This window comes from Procambarus clarkii, chromosome 26 (assembly GCF_040958095.1).
Source record: "Procambarus clarkii isolate CNS0578487 chromosome 26, FALCON_Pclarkii_2.0, whole genome shotgun sequence".
In the NCBI taxonomy this organism is placed as follows: Eukaryota; Metazoa; Arthropoda; class Malacostraca; order Decapoda; family Cambaridae; genus Procambarus; species Procambarus clarkii.
The window spans coordinates 6,302,918-6,328,706 of NC_091175.1; the positions used below are offsets into that span (position 1 = coordinate 6,302,918).

The 25,789-nt window shown below is 38.0% G+C and overlaps 1 protein-coding gene across 5 annotated transcripts in view; it reads left to right on the top strand.

Moving 5' to 3' along the window:
• rho-5 (rhomboid-5) overlaps positions 1-25,565 on the top strand; it is a 51,064-nt gene extending 25,499 nt beyond the window's left edge. For 2 of the 5 annotated variants that reach the window (XM_045739958.2, XM_045739960.2), the window contains 6 exons: positions 102-122; positions 1,504-1,530; positions 5,751-5,839; positions 8,392-8,632; positions 10,998-11,098; positions 11,427-25,565. In XM_045739958.2, coding sequence (XP_045595914.1) covers positions 102-122; positions 1,504-1,530; positions 5,751-5,839; positions 8,392-8,632; positions 10,998-11,098; positions 11,427-12,015 — 1,068 coding nt within the window. In that variant the 3' untranslated portion in view covers positions 12,016-25,565. The remainder of the gene's footprint in view (positions 1-101; positions 123-1,503; positions 1,531-5,750; positions 5,840-8,391; positions 8,633-10,997; positions 11,099-11,426) is intronic. The other 3 variants (XM_045739961.2, XM_069331801.1, XM_045739959.2) reach the window with 2 other exon arrangements.
• The last annotated feature ends 224 nt before the right edge of the window (positions 25,566-25,789 follow it).

Genomic DNA, 25,789 nt, shown 5'->3' on the forward strand with positions numbered 1-25,789 from the left:
GATATTTGATAATTCCTATATTTATCTTGTCTACTACGTATTGCATTAATTTTAGAGGTTGAAGGGCTATAATTCTAAGGTCTTTTTCTCCTTTTCCACAGATAGCAAGGCACTATTTTGATGTAATAACTGTAGGCTACATTGTTGTATCCCACATGGTCTTGCACCTTTGCTATATAAAAATAATATTTGACAGTCATTGAGTAATTTGTAAATTTCATGCTGATCCTTTTGAATGGACATAATTATAAATATTTACATTCAATTTAATTCTTCTAAAAATCAAACAATAGTCACTTACATTCTGTGAAAGAGTTAACTAATTCCTTAGAACATTACTCAAATTGTCATGCTATTATTATGGAGAGTGTGAAACTTTCTATGCCTAGGAGTAGTTACACCTGAGAGCTATTTTAACAAAATATATGTATTGTGTGTGTTAATAGTCAATTTAACATTCCCATAACAATATGAAGATCATTTGATTTTGACCGATTACACCTCTTGAAACCCCTCCACCAACAAACTGCTTATACTGCATGCGTGAAGCTTCTCAAGTCTTTCAGGATGCACAGGGTTGAGGCTATCAATTTTATGATACCCCTTTAGCTTCTGGGCTGGGGTTTGGGAAACCAGTAACAGCTGACCTAGATAAATTTGACATAAAAGTTAACTGTATAAGATGTATGAAACTTGCATAGTATTCAGTTGTAGTATTGGACGGTATGTCTTGCATAGTAGCAGCTAGACTGTCATTGGAGTATGGATGGCTTTGAAAGCAGCCTAATTCAACTGCAAGACAAGTTGTGCTTTAAGAAAGTTTCTGCCATGATATAAACATTGGTTTTACTGAGAAAAGTGATTTTAAGTTAGAGAATGTTGAACCACTATATAGCTTAACATGATTTAAGAAAAGTTTTATTTCTGTCTATGTAGAAAGATATGTGCTGGCATTCACCCTGCCAGGACTAGTGCTGTTGGGGTTAGTTAACAACACAGTCTTTTTCCATATATCTTATACATGTGTTGCTATTTTGTTATTCAAAATACATTGATTTCAATGCTCAGATTTTAGACAACTGTGTAAGATTAGCATACACTTAAACATGGCATATGGGGTACTAAATGATGACTTAAGCCGGCTTCTGTTAGTGTTGCACTATCTACTGTGATTTATTCGTAACTATTGATTTGTACTGTGTGTAGGACTATGTTGTATGTTTACTGTTTCCCCTGAATAAATGTTTTATTATGGTTTGTATCATCATTTTTTTTTATGTTAAATAAAACAGGCCTTGAAGCCCTTGTTGCAAGTGTAATATTATACTGGACAAAAACTGTCAAGAAAGTGTTGTCAATGTATTGCTAGTTATTACGATGGTTACTAGTATTGCTCTTTTTGTGTTATTACTTTTTGAGTTAGGCCTGCTGCTGTGTGCAGTGTCTGATATAACTTTCTCTTGCCCAACTAACTTGCATTATCTCTCTCTAACTTTCCTCAAGCCTCTGGGTCAAGGAGATATGGAATCGGTAAGATTAATTTGTTTTTCTAAATTGAACTTTTTCAGGTATTGATAGCTGCCATTATTTACCTTGCACTTTGTGTATGATGTTGCCTGGCCTAGCTTGTAATGGTGTGTGTGTGTGTGTGTGTGTGTGTGTGTGTGTGTGTGTGTGTGTGTCGCTCGTTGCTCACAATTATTCACCACAATGTTAATCACTCGGATTTTTCATGTACTGTGTTATTATTTATTATGTTATACTTTTGTTATTTATTCACAGAACCTTTATTTAAAATCTGTTATTTTTATTAAGGTAGTTTTTAGAATTAAAATTTGACATTGATAATTTATATGGAATACTTCATTTTTGTTGTATGTCGTTGATTAAGGATGTTGGTGGGAATAATTTGTAAATGGTTTGCCTCTTTTTATTACATCTGTTCTACGACCCATTGTCACCCTTGCAGAATCAAATAATTGCATTTTGGCCATATCTTCCTTTTCATATCACAACACGGCCTATTTGTTGTATAATTTTTTTTTTGGGGGGGGCTATGAAGTCATAATCAGTTTTATTGATTACAAGACGTTAGAAAGTATATTCATAATTATTTTAATTGGAAAAACTAATATTGTTGAGTTGTGATTCTTGGCAGTGAGAAATTCAAATTTCAAAAATAAAATTTTTACCTAAACATCATCTAGTATTATCAAAGTTAGTATTAATCATATTTTGATGAAATGTTCACAAAATGCTTAGCATAAGAAATGCTACAACTTGTAACCAGTTTTTCTAAATTCAAAGTAGTTAATATTTGACAGCTTTTTGAATTTTGCAAAATATTTCAAATTATTTATTCAAATGTCAAAATATTAATTTAAATTTATAAAGGATAATACCAATTTCCAATGTTCTTTAGTTAGGCTTTTTTTTTTTTTTTAATGGTTTCTTTTAAAGTTGAAGTTAGTGTTGATCTCTGTATTGGAAAGTGTACGATATATTAATTTTAAGAACTGAACGTGCTTGTTGTTAATATTTAATAATTTAATTTTGAAGCGGGTAATTTTATTTTCTTATGCTTTCATGAATTGATCAGAATATTTTTTTCTGTAGTAGAATAGCTGATATAGTTTTAAGTACAGAGGATTCCTGCTTGAATAGAACGATTTGTCCAGACTCCTTACATTGTCTCCAGTCATCCATTACATTCATATTTTTTTTTTTTAATTTCCCCCAATCAAAATGTTTTAAATGCAAATAATAGAACACAATTACCTAAGTATAGTTACAGAATGAGAGCTACACTCGTGTTGTCCCATCTGCCCAGTACTCTCATATGACACTTTGAAACTACCGATGGTTTTGGCTTCCACTCTCTTTCACTTAACTTGTTCAAACCATCTACCACTCTGCAAATGAGAACTTTATAAAAAAAAATTCGGCATCTTTGTTTCCTTATCTTGAATGTGTGACCTTATGAATCTTGAAAGGTGAAGGTTTCAAGAATCACTTTTCAATTTCGTTGATTCCGGTTACATTTTATATGTAGTAATTATATTGCCTTTTTCTGTGGGGAGCCCCTACGGCTCCCTGGAGCTTATCGGGCTAATGTATGTTAGATTAGACCGGGACATTAGCTAAGGAGTTCAGACCTACCAGGGACCAGCGCCAGAACCTGGCCCCTTCAGAGAGGTTTCAGGGAGCAATGGCCCTGGAAAACCCCCTTGCGGTTGGGGTTAACCTTATCTGTGATCGACTGGGGTTAGGCACCCAGAAAGGTAGGCATAACAAAACAAACCCCACATGGTAAAAAACTAAAACAAGAAAACCGAACAGAGAGGTAGAAACTCCCAATAATCCCAAGAGTACAGGCGGCATCCGTGTTGCAAGCTAGGTTAGGTTGCTGCAATTCGCTAGGTTGGTTTCCCACTTGGATGCCCTGGGGCCGCCCCGTTTTGGTTAGGTGCTGTTCGCCCCTTTCCCTCCCTGTTCCCGGCTCCTGACCGTCTGTGGGTTTCGGGGTCGGGGCGGGGTTTAGTTGGGGCCGAGACTCGGGCGACTTCGGGGGCTGCCCCGTTCAGGTTGGGGACGGAGGTTTTCGAGCCTGTTCCTCCTGCCAAGGCTTCTGGGTCTTGATTCTTGATAGGGAAGATTTCCTGAGACCTGGAACTTTAAGAACAAGACGTCATAGATTTAAACTAGCTAAACACAGATGCTGAAGAAATATAAGAAAATTCACTTTCGCAAACAGAGTGGTAGACAGTTGGAACAAGTTAGGTGAGAAGGTGGTGGAGGCCAAGACCGTCAGTAGTTTCAAAGCGTTATATGACAAAGAGTGCTGGGAAGACGGGACACCACGAGCGTAGCTCTCATCCTGTAACTACACTTAGGTAATTACATGCACTCCTAATCCCCTACACACTTACAGACACACTGACAGGGATAGATCTGAGGTTCCCGGGTCAACCTGGGCATCCTGTTCGTCTCGCACACAACACACAATGTGTGTAGCCAAAGTATCCCAGGTGTGGAGGCATCCTCCATGGCCTCACAGTCCAGAGGTTGAACCCAATCAGCATTTCATTTTCTAGTACAGTACTGGGAAAACAGGACACCTTGAGCAAAGCTCTCATCCTGTAACTATGCTTACGTAATTACCTAATTACTTAGGAGTGCCCCATCCCTTACACAATTATTAAACCTAAGGGCCCCCCTCCACTAAGCACTCCTATTTCCCAGAACATATTTCCACTTGCCAATAAACACACATGGCCTCACCCTACTTGGCAAATGGAATTTAATATAAATATATGTCATGTTTTGGAATGTACAATAGGAAAATATAGATCCCACACATCCTATAAATTATGTGAGGAATCTTTAAAGAATTCTGATAAAGAATGAGATCTAGGGGTGGTTCTAGACAAAAAAAACTGTCACCTGAGGACCACATTAAGAACATTGTGCGTGGAGCCTATGCTACACTTTCTAACTTCAGAATTGCTTTTAAATACATGGATGGAGAAATACTAAAGAAATTGTTTACAACTTTTGTTAGACCAAAGCTGGAATATGCAGCGGTTGTATGGTGCCCCATATCTTAAGAGGCACATCAACAAACTGGAAAAGGTGCAAACACATGCCACTAAATGGCACCCAGAACTGAAGGACAAGAGCTACGAGGAGAGGTTGGAGGCATTAAATATGCCAAACTAGACGATTGAAGAAAAAGAGGCGATATTATCACTATGTACAAAATAATAACAGGAATCGATAAAATTGATAGGGAAGAATTCGTGAGACATGGAACTTCAAGAGCAAGAGGTCATAGATTTAAACTAACGAAACAAAGCTGCCGGAGAAATATAAGAAAATTAACTTTTGTAAACAAAGTGGTAGATGGTTGGAACAAGTTAGGTGAGAATGTGGTGGAGGCCAAAATCATCAGTAGTTTCAAAGTGTAATATGACAGAGTGCTGGGAGGACGGGACACCACGAGCGTAGTTCTCATCCTGTAACTACACTTAGGTAATTACACTACCAGGGCACACATGGCCCCACACATAACTGGAGCGCACACACAGCTTCATGCATGACACCCCCCCCCCCCCCACTCTACCAAGGCACATGCATGACCCCCACACACTACCGGGACACACACAAGGCCCCACACATGACCGGAGCACACGCAAGGCCCCACACAGGAAAGAGATGGTTGGGTTGACTGCATCTATCTGGACCTAAAAAAGGTTTTTGACAGAGTTCCCCATAAGAGGTTCTGGAAAATGGAAAAACATATTGGAGGGATGATAGAAATAACCTTTTCAGAGTAGTAAAAAGATGGAATGCATTAGTCAGTGCTGTAGTGAAGGCTGACTCCATACACAATTTCAAATTTAGATAGAGCTCAAGAAGCGCAAGAACCTGTACACCAGTAGGTTGACAGTTGAGAGACGGGACCAAAGAGCTGCAGCTCAAGCACAACTAGGTGAGTACACTTAACACATGCGCACACACCCACCTTTTTCCCGACACATAGGAGTTGTAGTTTTAGTGACGAATTTGTACCAGCCAGTCTTGTTCATAATGACCTCTTACACCACTGATTCAGCTAACACTCTTATGTCCAGGAGCAAATTCCCAGCATTGTAAGAGGTATTTGTGTATGCAAAAAAATGATTGAGTGCAATATTTTGTTTCACTGAACATCTGAGTATATACTTTCATTTATGAATTTAACTTTCTAGACGAGACTGTCTGTCTGGAAAAAGTGGAGCGAGCTGGCGAAGGGTCCAGATGGCCGCCTTTCTGGATCTGTTTGTGGCCAAGATCCAAAGTAAGAATATTTTCTTGTTGAAATCTTTTTTTTTTTGTTTTCTGTTTAATTAGTTTAAATCATTATATTTTATAATTTACATAATGTTATATGCGTATAGTACATTAAAATGGGTAAAATCAAGCAAAAGTTGTGTAGTGTTTTCCCATACTGTATTTTTCTTTTTTAATGTGTTGGCATGTATTATTTCTTAGATACAGTATTTGTAGGTTCTAGCATTTAATCATTATTTTATTCTCTATAGCAAAAAGTATTTAAATAAATTTTAACCCTTACACTGCTACAGCCTGGGCTGTAAATGGGAGTATAAGCTGGGGCTAGGCGAAAATATATTTGAATTATGTGAAAATTAATTGTTAAACAAATCTCCAACTTATTGGCTTCAGCGTCATGAAAGTTTCATTCCAATATTTTCAGAAATTTATTTTAGACAATTTTTTTTTTTTAAAGAACGTTTTGTTGATAAGGAGAACAGCTCCTATTAACTAGAACTGAGGGAAAATGCAGTAATAAAGAGATACAAGCACCTGTCCGAAGTACAAAGAAAAAGAATAGTAGTAAGAAGTGCCCATAAAGTGGGTATGCAGCTGGTGACTTTATAGCATTGCTGAGTAATACATAGTAACACAAATAATAATGAGTATGTATGTTATTATGCTCTATTTTTTTATATATCATATAAATACATTGCCCCAATGTTAATATCAGTTACTTTCAACAATGTCCAAATTTTTTTTATTTTCTTTTCATTTTTTTAAGTTTTTTCCTCCTTTGTTTAATATCTGATATTGTTGTAACCTCTACATCCTGGAGAATGCATACCTGTCCTTTCTGGACAGGTATGTGAAAATAGAATTAAATTGGTCAACAAATAAATCAGTCATAACTGGCAGAACTTGGGACTTTGATTTTTATTTGGATGATTTTTTCACAGATTTCAAATTCTATTTTCCTTGTTTCTTTAGATTGTTTTGACGATTAGAGACCAGACTTTTGACTTTTATAAAGTATACCCTAAATATATCCCTTAAATAGTTAAAATTATTATAATTATCCCTATAATTTGTTTTTTTTTTTGGGGGGGGGGGGTATTTTTTCTTGACTTCATTTCAACACACATTGACCTACAGCTTTCACATATTCGAGTATGAATGCCAAACAATGTTTATTAAAACATACAAGTAAATTAATGAATTAGAACTACCTTATACATTGTTGATAACTTCAACTTCAATTATCTCTAAATCTAGAGTTCAACATTGAGTCAGCTTCAAAAAATCCAGTTTCTGACCGATTCTCACCATTTTTACATATAGTGTGCGCCGGTGTCTGTTCTACAATCCTATTAGAATGGATTTTTCATACTCTTTAAAAATTTGAGTTATAAATTTTGTTATCTGAATTTGGTACATATTTTAAATGTCATATTGAAGATTTTTTTTACAGTTAACTAAACTGAAAATGTATATTCTAAAAATATTAAAATGAAGATCTTATACTATTCGGAGAGCATAATAACACTTAATGAACAATTGGTGATATTTAATATTTCCGGAGGGAGCCCCGTTGGCTCCCCGGAGTTTTACCAGGCTGATATGCTAATGTCAGACTTTGGCATCAGTCATGTGTACAGAGTTCTAGGGCCTACCGGGGACCACGGCCAGAACCTGGCCCCCCTCAGAGAGGCAAGGGGAGCAATGGCCTATAGAAACCCCTGTGTGGTTGGAAGCATTCTAACGCATTCATTCTCGACCGGGTCAAGCATCCAGAAAGGTAAGCATTCCAAAACAAACCCCTATTCTGGTTAAAATTGCTACCAAAAGCCGAACTAGTGGATAGAACTCCCAACAGAAAACAAGCAAACTAGTATAACATCACATGTCACCGCACTGCACATGTTTCCAACCACACGGGGGTTTCTATAGGCCATTGCTCCCCTTGCCTCTCTGAGGGAGCCAGGTTCTGGCCGTGGTCCCCAGTAGGCCCTAGAACTCCATACACATGACTGATGCCAAAGTCTGATATTAGCATATCAGCCTGGAAAAGCTCCAGGGAGCCTCCGGGTCTCACCAAGAAAATGGCGTTTCATTACATTGAATGCTGGTTTTTTGCCGCTGATCTGAAAATCTGAAATTTTCAATATTAAATTTTGTATTTATTTGTAATTTTCATGTTTTTCAAGTTACATTGGTGATCATTTAAACAAAGTTGGAGAGTTTGCCTAGTAAATTATGCACAAAAAATTGGAAAACGTTAGAACAAGTTTGAAAAATTGAACTTACTGTACCATCGGGTCCAGTCATATATATACGCCATGTGCAGTTTAAGGGTTAATGAAAATATAAATAACATATCTATACCACAAATAGTAGCTTATATCTATAAGTATTTATTATTCATTTATTATTTATGTAACTATGTTTTGAGCCAGTTAACAGGGATATTTTATGTAGCTGTCTAGTTTATCTTATAAATTAATTATACAGTATAGAACAGCTAAAGCTGGTAATATTTACTTCTTTAGTAATTAAATATTTCTTGATAAATTGCAGTTACTGTAAAGAACCAGCGTCTGTTCCGCCACATGAGTGGCCAGATGATATTACTCGGTGGCCAATTTGCAGAAAAAGAATTGCAGCTGTTAAAAAGATCCATGCTGCAGAGCATATGGCTTGTGAGGTTATTGGTCACCCGTGCTGTATAGGCATTCATGGAGAGTGTCGCATTACGACGCGGGAGTACTGTAATTTTGTGCGCGGCTACTTCCATGAAGAGGCTACGCTTTGCTCTCAGGTAAAAATAAATTAATATCGGTTCGTGACCTTTTTTCTCCCCTAGAATTTTCCTCTATTTGAAGTGAACATAGCGTAAAGGCCTCTAGGAAACCCTGTCTTTAGATTCTGTACTAGCCTGCTTTGTTTCTAGTAAATCTTCATGGAAACTATTAAAGTAATCCTCTACTGTCTCTTCCATGTTGTTGGTTTTATATCTGTAATTTGAACCCCCTCCTCCCCTTGTACTCTTGTTTTGCATATACTTTACCTTTGCAGTTAAACTTTGATCACTCTATGTTTACTACCCTATTGAGTCCTTGTATGTAATGACACAGTCACATACCTGCTTTATACCTGCTTGATGGGGTTCTGAGAGTTCTTCTACTCCCCAGGCCTGGCCCATTGGCCTGGCTTGACTTGTAAGAGCTTGGTCCAACAGGCTGTTGCTTGGAGCGGCCCACAGGCCCACATATCCAACACAGCCCGGTTGGTCTGGCACTATTTGAAGAAAACTATCTAGTTTTTTCTTGAAAGTGTCCACGTTGTGTCCGGCAATATTTCTTATACTCGTTGGGAGGATGTTGAACAACCGTGGACCTCTGAGGTTTATACAGTGTTCTCTGATTGTGCCTATGGCACCCCTGCTCTTCACTGGATCTATTCTACATTTTCTTCCATATCTTTCACTCCAGTATGTTGATATTTTACTGTGTAGATTTGGGACCTGGCCCTCCAGTATTTTCCACATGTGTATTATTTTATATCTCTCTCATCTCATATGTTTGACTTTTTGTAGTTTCCTCTATATTGAGTTTACAGCATCTGCTTATCTATTAGTGATTACAAAAAAGTGAGCTCTCTAGCTCTTTATATCTGGTGCTCTAATTATCCCTCTCAACATTAAAGTTTTTATCTTATTTATTTTTAAAGTTGTGGATGGAACTGGCTTCAACAACCTATTCCTTCAATACATTCCACTTGCTGACCATCCGTATAGGAAATGAGAACTTATTTGCATGAAAATAGAACTTACAATTCTTTGACTCGATTGCGTGTCCTGCTTCCACCAATGTCCCCTCGTCCTACCTCCATTTCAATTTATATAGGCATCCTTTATTGACTTTCTCTATTTTCCCTCAATATTTTAAATTTAGCTATATCCCCACCGTATCTTACTCTACTCTAAGGGAGTAGAGGGGTTGTGAGGGAGTGTTCTTTCAATTCTGGTACTAATCTAGTTACAAATCTCTAAATTTTGATATATTCAAATCTGCCAGAATAGGGGTTTGCTTTGGAAAGTTTACCTTTCTGGGTGCCTGACCCGATCGATGGCAAACATAGAATGCTTCCAACTACAAGGGGGTTTCTATAGGCCATTGCTCCTCGTGCCTCTTCTGAGGGGGGGGGCAGGTTCTGGTTCGTGGTCCCCGGTAGGCCCACAGAACTCCATACACATGACTGATGCCAGAGCCTGACATTAGCATATCAGTCTGGAGTGCTCCGGGAGCCTCTGAGCCTCACTCACCCAGAAAATGGCGTTTCATTACATTCAACGCTGGTTTTTTATAATTTTTTTTGTTTAAATTTGCCAATTTGTCACAATCACAGTTAGGGTTACTAAATTGAGACAACTCTATTTTGCTCTTCCATTAAATTGTTATATCTCTTGTGGTCTCCCATTATATTCTTGCAAACCTAACAGTGCCATCTCATTTTCTTATAAACCTTTCAATACTGTTTTCTAGCCCCTTCCCTAGCCATTTGTATTTCAGATACCTACTCTCAAATAGACCTCTCCCTCCTTTCGTGATGCTGCCCTAGATGATTCCTGTGTTGCTACTATATATCTCTAGTTATTTTCCAAGGGGGCCACTGGTATGGGCTCTGATAAGATGCACCCAAGAAAACAATTGCGAGCACATAAACAATTAAAATGCATTTTATCTGAATTTAAAATTAAAGGAAATATAATTTATGGAATAAAGTTGGAGTAATTACATAGGAATCCCAGGTTCTTTTGCCTCATTAATTCTACACATTAGAGGTTCTATTGATAAAATGATGTTGGCATGGACATGATGCTCTGTGGAAGCAGAGTAACCCATTCTTATGATACATTTCATAGATTTTTCTCGTATCGAGAACATTACCATCTTGTGACGTTTTTGAGAACAATACGTTGCAACAATTTGTTGCAACGCGTACTTGAGCCATAATTTTAAATATGTAGTGTTATATCCAAGTATTGTTAAAGTAATGTCAGCAATAATATAACAACTTAGTAAAGGTTGATGGTAATTTTAAGGTATATGTTTTAAAGGATTTATCACTTGCATGGTGTTGGTAATTTAGTTTTAATCATTTCATTATCTTTATTACTACAGGTTTCCTGCTTGAACAACGTGTGTGGTATGATACCATTTCACAACCCAGATGTTCCAGACCAGTTTTATAGATTGTGGACATCTTTATTTATTCATGCAGGGTAAGAGACTAATAACTATTTAAAGAGACATAATTTTTCTGAATATCCTGTATATACATTAGTTATTTACAAAAGCTTAAATAAGTGCACTTTCAATGAGTGAACATTTCTTTACATTCATGATGTAATGCTGTTATATTTTTGTAAAGTGTGTAAAGTCTAAGATTTATTTTACTTTCATATCTGCAGAGGTAGCCTATCATTTAGGCCAACATACATAAAGTTTACCCTCATATAGGAAAATGAGCTACCCCACAGAACTGAGTTTTAGAATTTCATTCCTTGGTGCCAGAAGTACTGAAAGATGCTGATAACCATTACTTTTCAGAATTCTTCACCTGGCCATCTCGGTAGTACTTCAATACCTCCTTATGCGAGATGTGGAAAAGTTGGCTGGCCCTGTGCGAATTGGAGTCATCTATATAGTTTCGGGCATCGCAGGCAACCTGGCCTCTGCAATTTTCGTCCCGTATCGGGCAGAAGTTGGTCCCTCTGGTTCTCAGTTTGGACTGCTGGCGTGTGTGTTTGTAGAGTTCATCAACTCTTGGCAGATGATGAGAAACCCCTGGAGGGTGCTGGCCAAATTGGTGGTCATGACATTGACTTTCTTCTTGGTGGGGCTCTTACCTTGGGTGGACAACTACGCCCACATATTTGGCTTCATCTTCGGGTTCCTGCTTTCTTATGCACTGCTACCGTTCGTGTCGTTTGGTCCATACGACAAGCGGAGGAAGGTGTTGCTCATCTGGGTGTGTCTGGTGGCCGTGGTGGTGATGCTCACAGCGCTTATAATACTCTTTTACGTCACGCCCATATATGAGTGTAAGATCTGCGAATACCTTAACTGCATCCCTTTAACACGGGACTTTTGTGCAGAGCAGAACATCAATTTCAACAAGAAGTTGGATATTATATGAGAGGCTGATGCTTGCTTGGGCAGCATCTGCTGTCAGTCAACGGTCACCGACGTGCCAACATTTCTAGTAATATAACCAGTGTAATTATTACCATATGTTATACAAGTGATCACTGCTGTTATGGTCATTTTCTAGTTTCATACTCGGGGAAATATGGGATATACCAACGCCTATTTTGGCCCACATGTTTTAAGGGCTAAACTAGCATCAGTCAGATGAACAAATTGGTATTAGCTTGTTATGAACAAGAATTACATATATGTTACATGTTAATGACAAAAGTAATTTTGTGCATTGTCTTTATGCCTTGTATATGCCTTTTATATGAAAAGAGAATATTGTAATTAAAGTTTACCTCAAGTGAATAGGTATGTGATTTATATAAAACTACTATATACTGTATAATCCTCTTAAAACTGATTTTAATGAGTATCTTGTACAGTATATTTCAATACACGGGCTAAATCTCGACTATTCAGTTCCTTTCTAAATCATACTAGCAATCATGAGATAACCAATCAAATTTCCAGATGCAGAGCAAGTGATAACTCAAACAAATTTGCCTTTCCCACATTCATGATTGCAGTATTAAACCTAAACTTCTTGATATTAAACTTTAAAATACATATATGGATATTTTGTTCACAACTGGCATTGATACCAGTTTGTTGATAGCCTATCTTGATGTGGCAATGCCTGTCACACCAGAACACAGAGAATAGTGAGGATAGATGGGCAGTTGTACTAAGGACAAAGGGCCACAATTCTGAAATACCACACGAGACATAGTAACGAGGAAAAGCCAGTGAGGGTGCTTGGCAAGTTTTTAATGACATGTAGATACTGAAAACACCGCTCAATTACCTGAGGACAAATCTCCAGTGGACTTCCATAGTTGCGGCCCAACAGACAAACTGGGGAGTGAAAGAGGCAACAAAAATCCTCTCATTCTATGTCTCAGATCTGTTGTTATATTTTATTATTTTTATTATTATTATTACGATTATTATCATTATGGTTATGATTGTATATGAAAAATAAAAAATGTAGGTTAGGATATCCACTGATTTTCTCCATAATTGAATCCCATATGCATAGTGTTTAAGATAATTGGACACCATATCTTTGTTTCCCATTTCTGTGGACCTTAACTGTGTGGGTAATTGTGAGTGGTGTGGTTCTCTCACTCTCCACTCCAGCAAATGTGATGAGGGAGGAATTACAGGGGTGCCATCAGTCACGTCTGCTTCCATTCACCACATCCAACTCTTCTATTCATCATTTGCTCATTTTAATAAACTCAGTGCATGGATAGAACTAAATATGATCACAGTTAACAGTGTGCAAAGGGTTTGTATCTTCATTTATTTGTTAGTATCATTGTACGTCTGTACATTGTGTGAGCACAATCCTCGGAGTTTTTTTTTTTTAAGTTCCGCTATCGGCAGCTACTAGTTTGTTAAACAGTAACAGAACCATAAACATCTTCATGTATGTCATCATAGAGATGCATTAAATGTGGAAGGAATTATATTGCCTGTGGTAGCACTTCAATAATAAAATCAACTTATAAATTTATATAGAAATTTTTTGAATTGCTAGTTCAGAAAAATCTGAAACAAATCTACGCAATTATTTTCTGGTTCTTTTGTTGTGACAGTTTACATGAAGATACCTCTATATACAACAAAATTTTTGTGGAAGAATGGTTTTTGATATGAATGTGTTGCTGTATATCACACGCAGTACATTAAAAGCAGTTCATCAGTACATTTTATTCAGGGATATATTAAAAAAGTTCTAATGAACTTGAAGATCATGCCTAAATTAACATATATCAAAATGTGTAAAAATTAATGTAACGTGTAAAGCATTTTTTGCAGTCGAGTAATTGGGTGATACATGTATTACCACAGGTAGAGTAGCTGTATCATCTCTGTGAGATGTGTTGCCCCTGCTTTGGAATATCATCTGATAATCCATGGCAGAGGATAACTTAATAATTGACAGTAAAAAAATGAATGTGTCAAATATAATACATATTACTGAAATCATACTTCCAGTACCCATGCAGATATGTTTATCTCCTGTCAGTGTTTAGCTGTGTATCTGAAATCACAACACACACCCATCCAGTTTAATTAAACAATTCGTGACTGACAACCCCCTAGGAAAATGTAAGGTAATCCTGCAGAAAGGTTCTAGGAGTGAGCACAGTACTGTGGAGCCAGCTACAGTGTTGCTGGACAGCCCACAACTGTGTGCAATGTTCTCGGATGAGTCTGATAAGTGGATTGTGACTGTGTACGGTAATATCCTGTGGGCATAAAGACTGAACTGCTATGGAATCTTTTGAAGACAGTGTGAAATTTGATGCAGATGTTATGAAGTGTCTATTGCAGTTACTTATATGATGTCACTAAGAGCAAACTTTGAGCAAATGCCATAGGCATTCTGAAGTAGTTCTGTTCAGATTGCAGTGTTGTCTTCATAAAATTCTTGGTTAATGAGTCCAAACTGCACTTTCTACTTATCACTTGAAGTATGTGTTTTTTTTTTCACTTAAGCATGCTACCAGTGGCATTTAACTTGCATATTGTTGGTAAATAATTCATGTAAAGCCCCCTCACAAGTATCATGGAGCTACATCATCACAAAAGTAATGAGTAGATTTCATATTGTCATACTTACATCATGTAATTTATTTCATCACTTCATTTAGAATACTTTGTATGAACAATCTGTTATTAGAATGGTCTCATGTGTGATAATTTCTAACTCATTTCATCATGTCAGTTCTTGATATTTGAATGGGGGGTCCAGAATATATAGTGTTGAAGATAACCTGGGAGGTGGACGTAAAGCTGTGCAACTACAAGAAAATATTACACAATTTGGTCAGCCCTGTATATTGGTGATGGTTAACTACATGTAGGGTGATAATGTACACACTTGTCATGAGGAGGTGCAGGGATAATATTAGTTCAATTTTATCATTTCTGAATATTCTTCCAGAGTACTTTGAAATTAAGCATTAGCTATATTATGTAAATTCTATTAACTACAAAAGGAAAACACTAACTAGACCAATTATAATGAACATCTTAAATCGATGCTTGAAAGATTATCAAAGATTATCAGACTAGTAGTAATAATAATTGCTAAAAATTAAATGTACTTGTTATTGTTCAAGGATTTATGTTATGATATATATTAGAACTTTTGGCCAGTAAACCCCCCTCAAGAGATTTGCCATGTAGTAAGAGGCTCCCATACAGTTCCCTGATGCTGATGGGGGTTGCCACAGTTCCCTCTCCTGGCAGTCTCCATGTTTGCAGATGTGTGAAGGAAACCAACGAAGGACTCCTGTTCAGGTCGTCGAACCACCCACAGGAGGGGCCGTGAGTATCATTTGGGATGTTATGCCCTTTTTCTGCACCAGCCAGCACTTGGTCCCTCTTGCTGCCCTTTTAGGGGATATCCTTTTGCTCTGAGGCCCAAATTTGGAAAAAAAACAGGATGCATATGGCACATGAATTCAGTTCTCAAACTCAGGTTAATGGGGCCGGCAACCAGGCCCCTGAGTTGGACTGATGGAAGATTGGGCTTTGTATCTCCACCTATGTTGATTCCAGACCCAGCTTCATCTTTGGTTCACCCTACTGATCCTCTTCATTTCCCTGTCACTTTCTTGGCAGGGATGACTCCCAAGTCCCCAGTGTTGACTACCTTGTCACCTGGAGTGACTCCATCTTTGGTTGTTACACTGATTCCACTCTCATAATCGAAGCATGCATTTACCTCGACAACTGCTACATACCATAATCTGTTTGGCCCTGCTACATGGCCTAAATATTTTGGTTTGTCACAATGACCTTACCCAGCCTGATGAGTTATACATACACACCTTGTTGACTCTCGATACACATGTTGCCCCTCCCTAATTGGTACACGTCATTGAAATCCCTTCTGAGGAGGCAGCTGAACACCTATTTGCCTTACTTTGCACTGGTGAGAACCCAGTTTAGGTCTCCCAAAAGTGTCCAATTATATGGACATTCATTTTCCCACTCCATATTATGACCGGGGACAGGGAACTTAAGGACTGCTATAAGGATATTAACACTTTAGCATCATGATGACATTCACACAGTCATTAAAACAGCACACGTAGTTCGGGAGATGATGTTAATATCATCATCAATTAATTTTGTCTTATTCTTATTAGTAAGTATAAACATTGTGAATGAAAGGGTTTAACATTGGGTTGTGTGCCCATGGTCAACACCTGGCCTACCTTGCAGTGTGCTGCGGGTGCCCCGCCGGGCCAGGCAGTGTTAAATACAGTATATCCTTGAGACCCAAGGTTCGCCTATCCTCCAGGTTGATACGTTCACTCAACCCCCCTTCCGGTCGTCACATCAATTCCTTAAGATCACTTGGTCAGGACTTCCTAACTTCTGTAATTATTGCTGGTGTCAGATGCTCCTTCAGGAAACCCTTTCTCCATGCCTCTGCAATAGGAGCTGGCAATATGGGCATAGAACCTCAAAGTGCAGTGGCGAGGTATTCTCTTGGCCCTTGTGTTATTCTAGGTCAGATTGTCCATCATCTCAAGACTCATTGCATCAACTGTGGTGATGCTAATCCTGCCTTTTCCTGCTCATCCATGTGCACTATAACTCTGAACAAGCCATCCTCAACTTGAAACATAGAGCTTGTACATCTTTTCTTGAGGCAAGATGACAGGTTTGACATCTTTCCATTTTTTTCTAACATGATGCTTGTGCATTGTGTCGCATTCCTTTGCCCCCCACCCTACATTCCTTCTTCAGTCCCACAACCATTTCCAAATCATAAGCTCTTGACATCCCCACCCACCTCCCCTTCTCTGATCTGAGGCAGAAGGTATTCCTCAAGCTGACATTTCCACTCTTCTCAGTCTTCCCGTTTGCCATATTTGTGTCATTTCTCCTTTTCACTCTTCAAAGTCTGTGTGAGCTCTAGCTCTTGGCTCCTCTTTTTCCTCAGTCATCCCCTCAGTTTTTTTACCCTCCCTGACCTATGACCATCTGGGCTGATAGGAATCTTCCTCCCCAACCATCCTCATTTTGCCCACTATCACTCCTGCCTGAGGAAATGGCATGTATCATACAGTACAGTACATATACCTGTACCTTGAAATTACCACTCTTCTGTCTCTTGGAAATACAAACCTGGTTCCTCTCCCTCTCCTCTAATCTCCTGATGTTAAACACGTCTTAAGACTCATTACTAGAGCCTGTGCTCCTCTTAGGTAATTTTAAATATTAGCATACCCTCTGGGAGTGTTTTTCTTAGAAATATCCAAGGGCAGTTTTTAGAACCTTTAGTTATCTTTCCTCCATTCTCGTGAATGCTAGCAAGCCGACTCTTGTACACTCTCGCATTTCCACGTTTTCCTGTATTGATCTTTGCTTCTGCGCTTCCATTTATAAGACCTGTTGTGGAGACTCCTTTGATGACTTTCATGACTGACTACAGTATTTACCATTCTCATATCCCCTCTTTTTTTTTTTCTCTCTCTTTCTTCCCTCCTCTTTCCCTCAGTGATGGTTTGATAAGAGTGACTAATCTCTTCACCCTCCATGCTGCTCTTCCCAGCCTGTGTAATCCCTCAGCTCCCTCAGTTTCTCCTTTTCCATGGAACCTTATTAGATGCTCCCTTCACCTCTGTTTCTCGCTATGCCTCTCATGGCATACAGGAGTGTGTTCCTTGGTGGAATTTTGAGTGTGCTCGAGCTGTTAAGTGTGCAGTCTGGGAAAAGCACAGATGCTGACAAACACCTGAATCTTTTATTCTATTTTAGAAGGTGTGTGGGGTGGCTTGGAGGGCCATCTGTACAGCTAAACATGGAAATTGGAACCCATGTGTCCAGCATGACTATTCCACCCCTCTCCCTCTTGTTAGAAATAAAATCCGCGAGATTGCAGATAAATTTGTTCCAAACATAACAGCTATCCTTCATCTTTGTACTTCCATTGTGGCAGATCCGGTGTTCGTCACAAATGAACCAAGTTTGCAGTCTTTAGCTGGTAGCTCTGGTTCTCGTCTTTCTCCTTCTTTTCGTATTTGTAGGCTCCTTATTGAATCTCGCTCTTTGAACTTTCGCACTCACCCCCTACTCCCCTGTAACACGCTCTCTTTTTCTGAACTGCAGTCCATCTTGTTCCTCTGCAGTTCTATGGCAGTGTGCTTGGACACCATTTGCTATGAGGTGCTTTGTAATCTGTGCTCCTCTTTGTATTTGCTGAATAACTATAACCATATTTGGAAGACAACATCTATCCCAGTGAACTTGCTAGAGACTATTGTTCTTACCATTAAGGAAACCAAGTACTCATGGGACTTGCCCTAAGGATTTTCACTCCATTGCCTTGATGAGTTGCATATACATACATTTTGAATGTATTGTTACTGTATGACTTTTTTGGTTCTTGGAACATCACTACTGCTTCTCCCTCTCAATTTGGCTTTTGCAAGTATCACAGTATGACATCTTAGTGGACTTTGTGGTTTACATTCATACTGCCTTGGGGTTCATCTTAGTCACCTCGTGTGTCTCACCTCACAGTTGAATGCTTAAAGGTCATTACCTTACTTAAAATCTTGACTCACTTTATAGGGAGCTGATACACACACTTCTATTTGCACTTCTTTCTTGTTGTCTAAACTTAATTGTGGCTGCCCTGTCCTCTTCACGGACTCAGCTCGGGTGCTCGGGTGGCCCCCTACAACATCATCACTCCTGTTTATTCCATACTTTGACTACTGCCTCTCAGGAGGACACTGTTCCCTCTCATCACCTCCCTATTCCTGTAATGATGACTCATCTGCAAGATTCTCTTGGTTCACATTTGCAATCCCTCTCCTCGTGGTGTTCTTACCTTGCCCCATGGAGGGTTCTGCTGGCAAAATTTTTCTCTTCTATTCACCTACATGGTTCACCATGTAAGTGAAGAGGGCAGCTTATACCCCTCCTACCATTCTGAAACACCTTTTCTTTGAACATGTTACTTCTCACTCCATTGCTCTATTTACAGATAGGCCTAAATCTGTCAGTGGTTGGCTACTCCATTGTTTTTCCTGATCAAACTTATATGTGCCATCTGTGCCCAGAAGCTAGCATCTTCATGGCAGAACTTGTGCAGTTTTGTGTATTCATTGTTGGCTGCTTTTTTTATATTAATGTTCCTTTGTCACTGTGGTTGATTCGTGCAGTATCCTCGTGGTTCACGAGTCTTTTTATCCCTTTGCATCCTGTGGTGGTCAAAATCCAATACTGTATATTTAGCAGATTTAATGCAGTCAAATTTTGCTGGGTTCTCAGCCATATTGGGTTTACCTCAAATAAATTTGCAGACACTGCCACAGAAGTCGTCGTCCCCCCCCCCCATTTAGCCAAAAAGGGGACACTATACTTTATTTGAATTTCTACCGAGTCATTAATTCTGCAATCTGTAACCATTGGCAGATTGGCAGGGTCATTGGTCTGGCATTATAGGAAACAAACTGTACACTCTTAAAGGTGACCTATCCTCGTAATGGAGTAGGAAATGGCTCTGGCACCACATGCTTAACTCAAGGTACTTAATAGAGCACCACCCTGCTCTTTATTGTCTAAATTGCATTGTCTTTGTCATGAACGTTGTAGAATGTCCCAATTTTCAGGATGTTCATCTCTTGGTTTCCTAATTTCCCTCAGGGTCAGATGTCCTTTGATGGAATCCTTGGTGAATAGAATACCTTTGATATCACTCGCCTTGTGTCCTTTTGTTGTCGTTTTGGCATCCTGACTGATATTTAGCACCTTTTGAATATCCCATGACACACACAGTGGTACATAGTCTTGCCAGCTTGACACCACCTTTTGATAACTGCTTTTGGTCATCAAGGTTTTAACAGAAAGATGCCAAGATCTTGAAGCTTAATTGCTTGGTTAAAGCTAATCTATCAATGTAATCTGGTATTCAAGAAATGCACCTAAAGAGATAATTTTCATGTTAGGTTTTATAATCTATACTATTACTACTACTACTAGCTGCAACTACTGTACTTTCAGCCCAACTGATGCATTTTATTATTACCACGTTATTATTTAAGAATATTAATATTACTACTAGTACATAAAAATATAAGAATTTTGGGGGCTCTTCCCTGCTACTATTACCACCATTACCACTTTTACAACACCTGCTACTAGCTCTGCAATTACCACTGTAACAATATTTGTTAGCAGTATACCACTGTGACAAAGCCTACCAGTAACAGTATCACTACAATTGACAAAACAGCCCATTCTCTTGATTTACCACAACATATAAAATACTGTAAGTACTAAAATTCACAAACCCAAGCAACCCACCTAACTTAACCAACATCCACGTAGAAAACGTGGATATTTGTGAGATGCCACTTTTCATAGTATGCCTCATTTGGCACTTTAGGGACAATGACATACAAAATGAGGTGCATTACTTGAGAGGATGGGTTGGACAACACCTGCCACTAGCACTACCATTACCACTGACAACACCTGCCACTAGCACTACCATTACCACTGACAACACCTGCCACTAGCACTACCATTACCACTGACAACACCTGCCACTAGCACTACCATTACCACTGACAACACCTGCCACTAGCACTACCATTACCACTGACAACACCTGCCACTAGCACTACCATTACCACTGACAACACCTGCCACTAGCACTACCATTACCACTGACAACACCTGCCACTAGCACTACCATTACCACTGACAACACCTGCCACTAGCACTACCATTACCACTGACAACACCTGCCACTAGCACTATCATTACCACTGACAACACCTGCCACTAGCACTACCATTACCACTGACAACACCTGCCACTAGCACTACCATTACTGCTGACAACACCTGCCACTAGCACTACCATTACCACTGACAACACCTGCCACTAGCACTACCATTACTACTGACAACACCTGCCACTAGCACTACCATTACCACTGACAACACCTGCCACTAACACTACCATTACTACTGACAACACCTGCCACTAGCACTACCATTACCACTGACAACACCTGCCACTAGCACTACCATTACCACTGACAACACCTGCCACTAGCACTACCATTACTGCTGACAACACCTGCCACTAGCACTACCATTACCACTGACAACACCTGCCACTAGCACTACCATTACTGCTGACAACACCTGCCACTAGCACTACCATTACTACTGACAACACCTGCCACTAGTACTACCATTACCACTGACAACACCTGCCACTAGCACTACCATTACCACTGACAACACCTGCCACTAGCACTACCATTACTACTGACAACACCTGCCACTAGCACCAACATTTACCACTGTGACAACACCTGCCACTAGCACTACCATTACTACTGACAACACCTGCCACTAGCACTACCATTACTACTGACAACACCTGCCACTAGCACCAACATTTACCACTGTGACAACACCTGCCACTAGCACCAACATTTACCACTGTAACAACACCTGCCACTAGCACCAACATTTACCACTGTAACAACACCTGCCACTAGCACCAACATTTACCACTGTAACAACACCTGCCACTAGCACCAACATTTACCACTGTAACAACACCTGCCACTGCTATAGTTTTGACCTTCCATAATTGGTACATTGATCAACTTGAGCAGCTGGAAGTATAGTGGCATTATACTCTGTGGCATTATACTATTGTCCTCTGACCACCACCACCACCACCACCACTCTTAATACATGTTATCTTTGACTGGTGAAGATTAAACTTTCATCAGAATATGATTGGTACAGTTACTAATTTCCACATGTGATGAATGTCCTACAGGTGCTACCTTGCTCTCAGTGTGGGAAAGAGTTTACATCATGTATAATAAATCTTTCATTGTATTTTGCACTATATTCAAGTACCGTACATTTATGGGTAATATATCAAATAATGTGAATTATGGCGCTTACAGTAATGTATTGATTTAGTTTGGTAATTTGTGTACCATGAGTATTTAATAGTTATGTAAAGAAAAAAAAGAAGTGATACACGAACTTTACATACAATGTAAAGTAGTAGTTTAACCATGCTCCTCTATTCTATGCTGGCCAAATGTTTACCTGTTATAGCATGTAAGAAAGGTGTGTGTTTGGCAGAAGAAATGTGAACACTCCCCTTGCTCAGTAGTTGACTTGTATCTCATCAAGTCGGCGCTCAGGCAAATTTAGGGAATCTTCCTTTCTGCTAAGCCTTTGAAATGTCCTTGACGATGTGTTTGTCCTATTTTATGTTAGCCAAGGCCGTGAAGCAACTTCCAAATTAACTGTGATTTGTAGGGCAGAACATCCTCTGATTTTGTGCTGCAATTTTCTTTGTTTTCCCCCTTTTAATTTCTTTAGTGGCTTGAGATTTGATGCGTTTAGTTTTTCATGTCTTGCATTGATAATGTATTATGTAATCCTATGAAATATTTTGACCACCAATGCTCATTAAATTATTAAACCAATTTCTAAGTGATAAGTCATTTATGAAGCACAGAAATAACACTATGCTAAGTTTGATCTGTGTACAGGCACATTTCTCCCTTGCAGCCCCTGGCCCTACTACCCCCACCTTCATACTTATTATCACCTTACATCCACATTCTTTTTATTATGCTATTTGGCATATCTTTCATCTCTTTTTGCACACAAATGCTATTTAGCATATTCCATTATTTTTGGTGTGTTTTCCCTTGTTAGCATGTGGGTAGTTCTCTCTCTCTCTCTCTCTCTCTCCCCCCTCCCATTTATGTGGGAGTACTTGTCATCCACTTTCATACCTTGTTTTCTTAATTTTGAAATCAGATACAGTACTTAAATTTTTAATTCCAAATTCATCCACTTAAAAAAAAATTGTGAGGATTAAATAGAATTATAGAATGCAGAATGCTGTTGATCCTGCCAATAATGAAGGATCAAGTTGAGCAAAGGAAAGAATAATAAACTTCATACTTTTATATTGTATTCTCACTTTTTTTTTTTACTTGGATGTTTAAGTTTATGAATATTGAAGACTACACAATGTAAAAAGGAAAAAAAGTAAATATTCATAAACTATGGTTGATGATTTTTGCTGTAGTTTAATATTAGTTGAAAGGTTTCACCTATGATTCAAAGATGTTTTCCTAAGAGCATTATCCCCTGAAATTGACAAGAGTTCATTGCTGTATTTTTATTGCACCTAGCAATGTGTGTACACAAGTGCTGTTTACACAAGCATCCAAAATCGTTCATGCCATCTCCATTCTCTGAGTTATGAGCTGATGCTAATGTGTTTTACAATACAGTGTCCATTCAAGACCAGAGAAGGCTAGGTACAGATCAGAATGCTGAGAATGGTTTTTGACAAATTGCTGGTAATATATCCCATTCTGTAAAGTTGTGTGTTTTAGCTTCAACCCCAATTGCCTTATTATAATTAGTGTAATGAATCATAACATGTTTACCCAATCTGTAAAATTCACTTACAAAGCAACAAGTTTAGGGAAGATAGAAGGAAATACAGATCTGCAATATTCTCATATCTGATCACAGTTACATATGTCAATATCTCATCACTATCACGTGTTACTATTTATTTTTTAAGTTTTGAGCTGTTTATTTAGTTTTTATCTTCTTTGGCAATTTAAAAATTGGTAGAGTTGCTTAATTTGAAAATATCTTGGACTATGAAATCAATATTATTTGGATATCATTCAGGACTTAAAAAAAATCAATAAATAAAAAAAATGGTATGTGAAAATTATTTAGACCATACAGTACAAGATGTCATCCTTATTTTTCCAAGTCATATAATCAATATTTGTATTATCTCAGTTATTATCTATTATGTATATAGCTCAGCATTTGTACCAAAACACTGATTTTCAGAGATAGGTGCTTTTAATTTATGTATGTATTAAATAAGCATGGAATGTTAAAGGCTCAAATTTATTTGTGGATAATCAAGTAATTAATCAATCTAATTAGCCACTGTAATGAATATGCTAGTAAGTTGAAATGAATTTAAATGGGGGATTAATTCCAAAGTCTCATCTAAAAACGGAATGTTACAATGCAAAGAAAAAAATCTTGCCGTGTATTTCTTCAGGCATGCAATTTAATTTTTTTTCTATCACTGTACTCTACTACTATCAGTGAAATCCTACAAGACTATGGCTTGTTATTGTGGATTTTTTTTTTTTAAGTTCTAGAAGAGCAGTAGCCTGAAGATATATTGGGAAAGTGGAAATATAAGGGTGCACAACCAAATTTCACAAACTATTCTTACTATTGTGTAAATAATTTTGTAACAATCAGACTGCTTTTTGGAGAGCCATCCAAATGAAAATTAAACACACACACATGTTGCTTAATATGCTTACTCTTCTAGTTGTATACAACTTGGAGAAAGCATATCTTGGTTACTGCAGTTGTTTAATTCACAATACATTGTGTGTTCATTTAATTTTCTTTGAAATCTTGATTCTGTCACTATTTTGGAAGTGCTAAAGAACATGAAATGAGGCATGAAGTTCATTTTAAAAGAAATTTCCTTTATACAAAATTTATACATGGAAAATTTACGTTGCATTAAATCTTTAATAATGTTGTTGCATTTAAAATATTTGATCAAGTTTGGATCTCTTGGAAAACCACAAAATTAACAAACAACTCGAGTGTATATGAGCCATAACAATTTTGTTTGGTTTTCGTCCCTCTTTCCTGCCCTCCATTGAATGGAATAAATACAGCCTTTACTCAATGCAAGAGATTTATTGTGTACCCATGGAATATTTCCCATTATGTGTTTTATTGCGGTGAAGGGCTGCTCGTTCTAAATGCTTGTTCCATTATTTCCCTGTAGTAACACCCTAATTAAGATGACAACCATGAGTCTTTGTGTATTTTACCAAAGATCATCTCTATAGTAATGTAAAACTTTACAATTAAGACTTTTTCTTATTATCAAGTAGTGTATTTGTGATGGATTAACATGTAAAAAGTTACTCATTTGTGACCTATAGGCTAAAGAACTGAAGTTCTTGTTAGACAAAAGATAAATTGGGTGCTTTGCTTCTCTAGGCTGGGTGATGAACTTAAGTTTGGTGTGGTTCAATTGTAACTTCAAAACTAGGCTAACCAAATGCCCCCCAGAAATATAACACTCGTCTATCTATGAACTAACAGGAATCTTGAGAGTTTTAGCCTATGCATATTGTCTGATTGTACAGTTTGTGTGTGTATGGTATGATTGTGAGGCAGTTTTTTATGTTTTTGTATAAAAATACAATACCATACGTTTTGAGCACACTCACATGCTTTTTGTATTGAACCAATTACCAAAGAAAATAAAACTAAAAATGTATAGATGAAATACTGTAAAACTCCCCAACATAGATTTTTATGAAAATGGGGTGAAAAAACATTTGTGTACTAATAAAATGCTAAAAAACTATAAGCTTTACTTTACCTTGGTACTAAACTAAAAATATGCTTTACTATATTTAAAGCAATTTCCTTATAACAGAGACAGGTTCTGTACATAGAATTGTGGTTAGCATCTATGAACTAACACGCACATTGCAGTTTTGTCAATGAAAGTTCTTGAAAGAGTTTATATCATATATAATAAATCATTGTATTTTGCACTATATTCAAGTACTTGGGGTTAATCTTTGACAC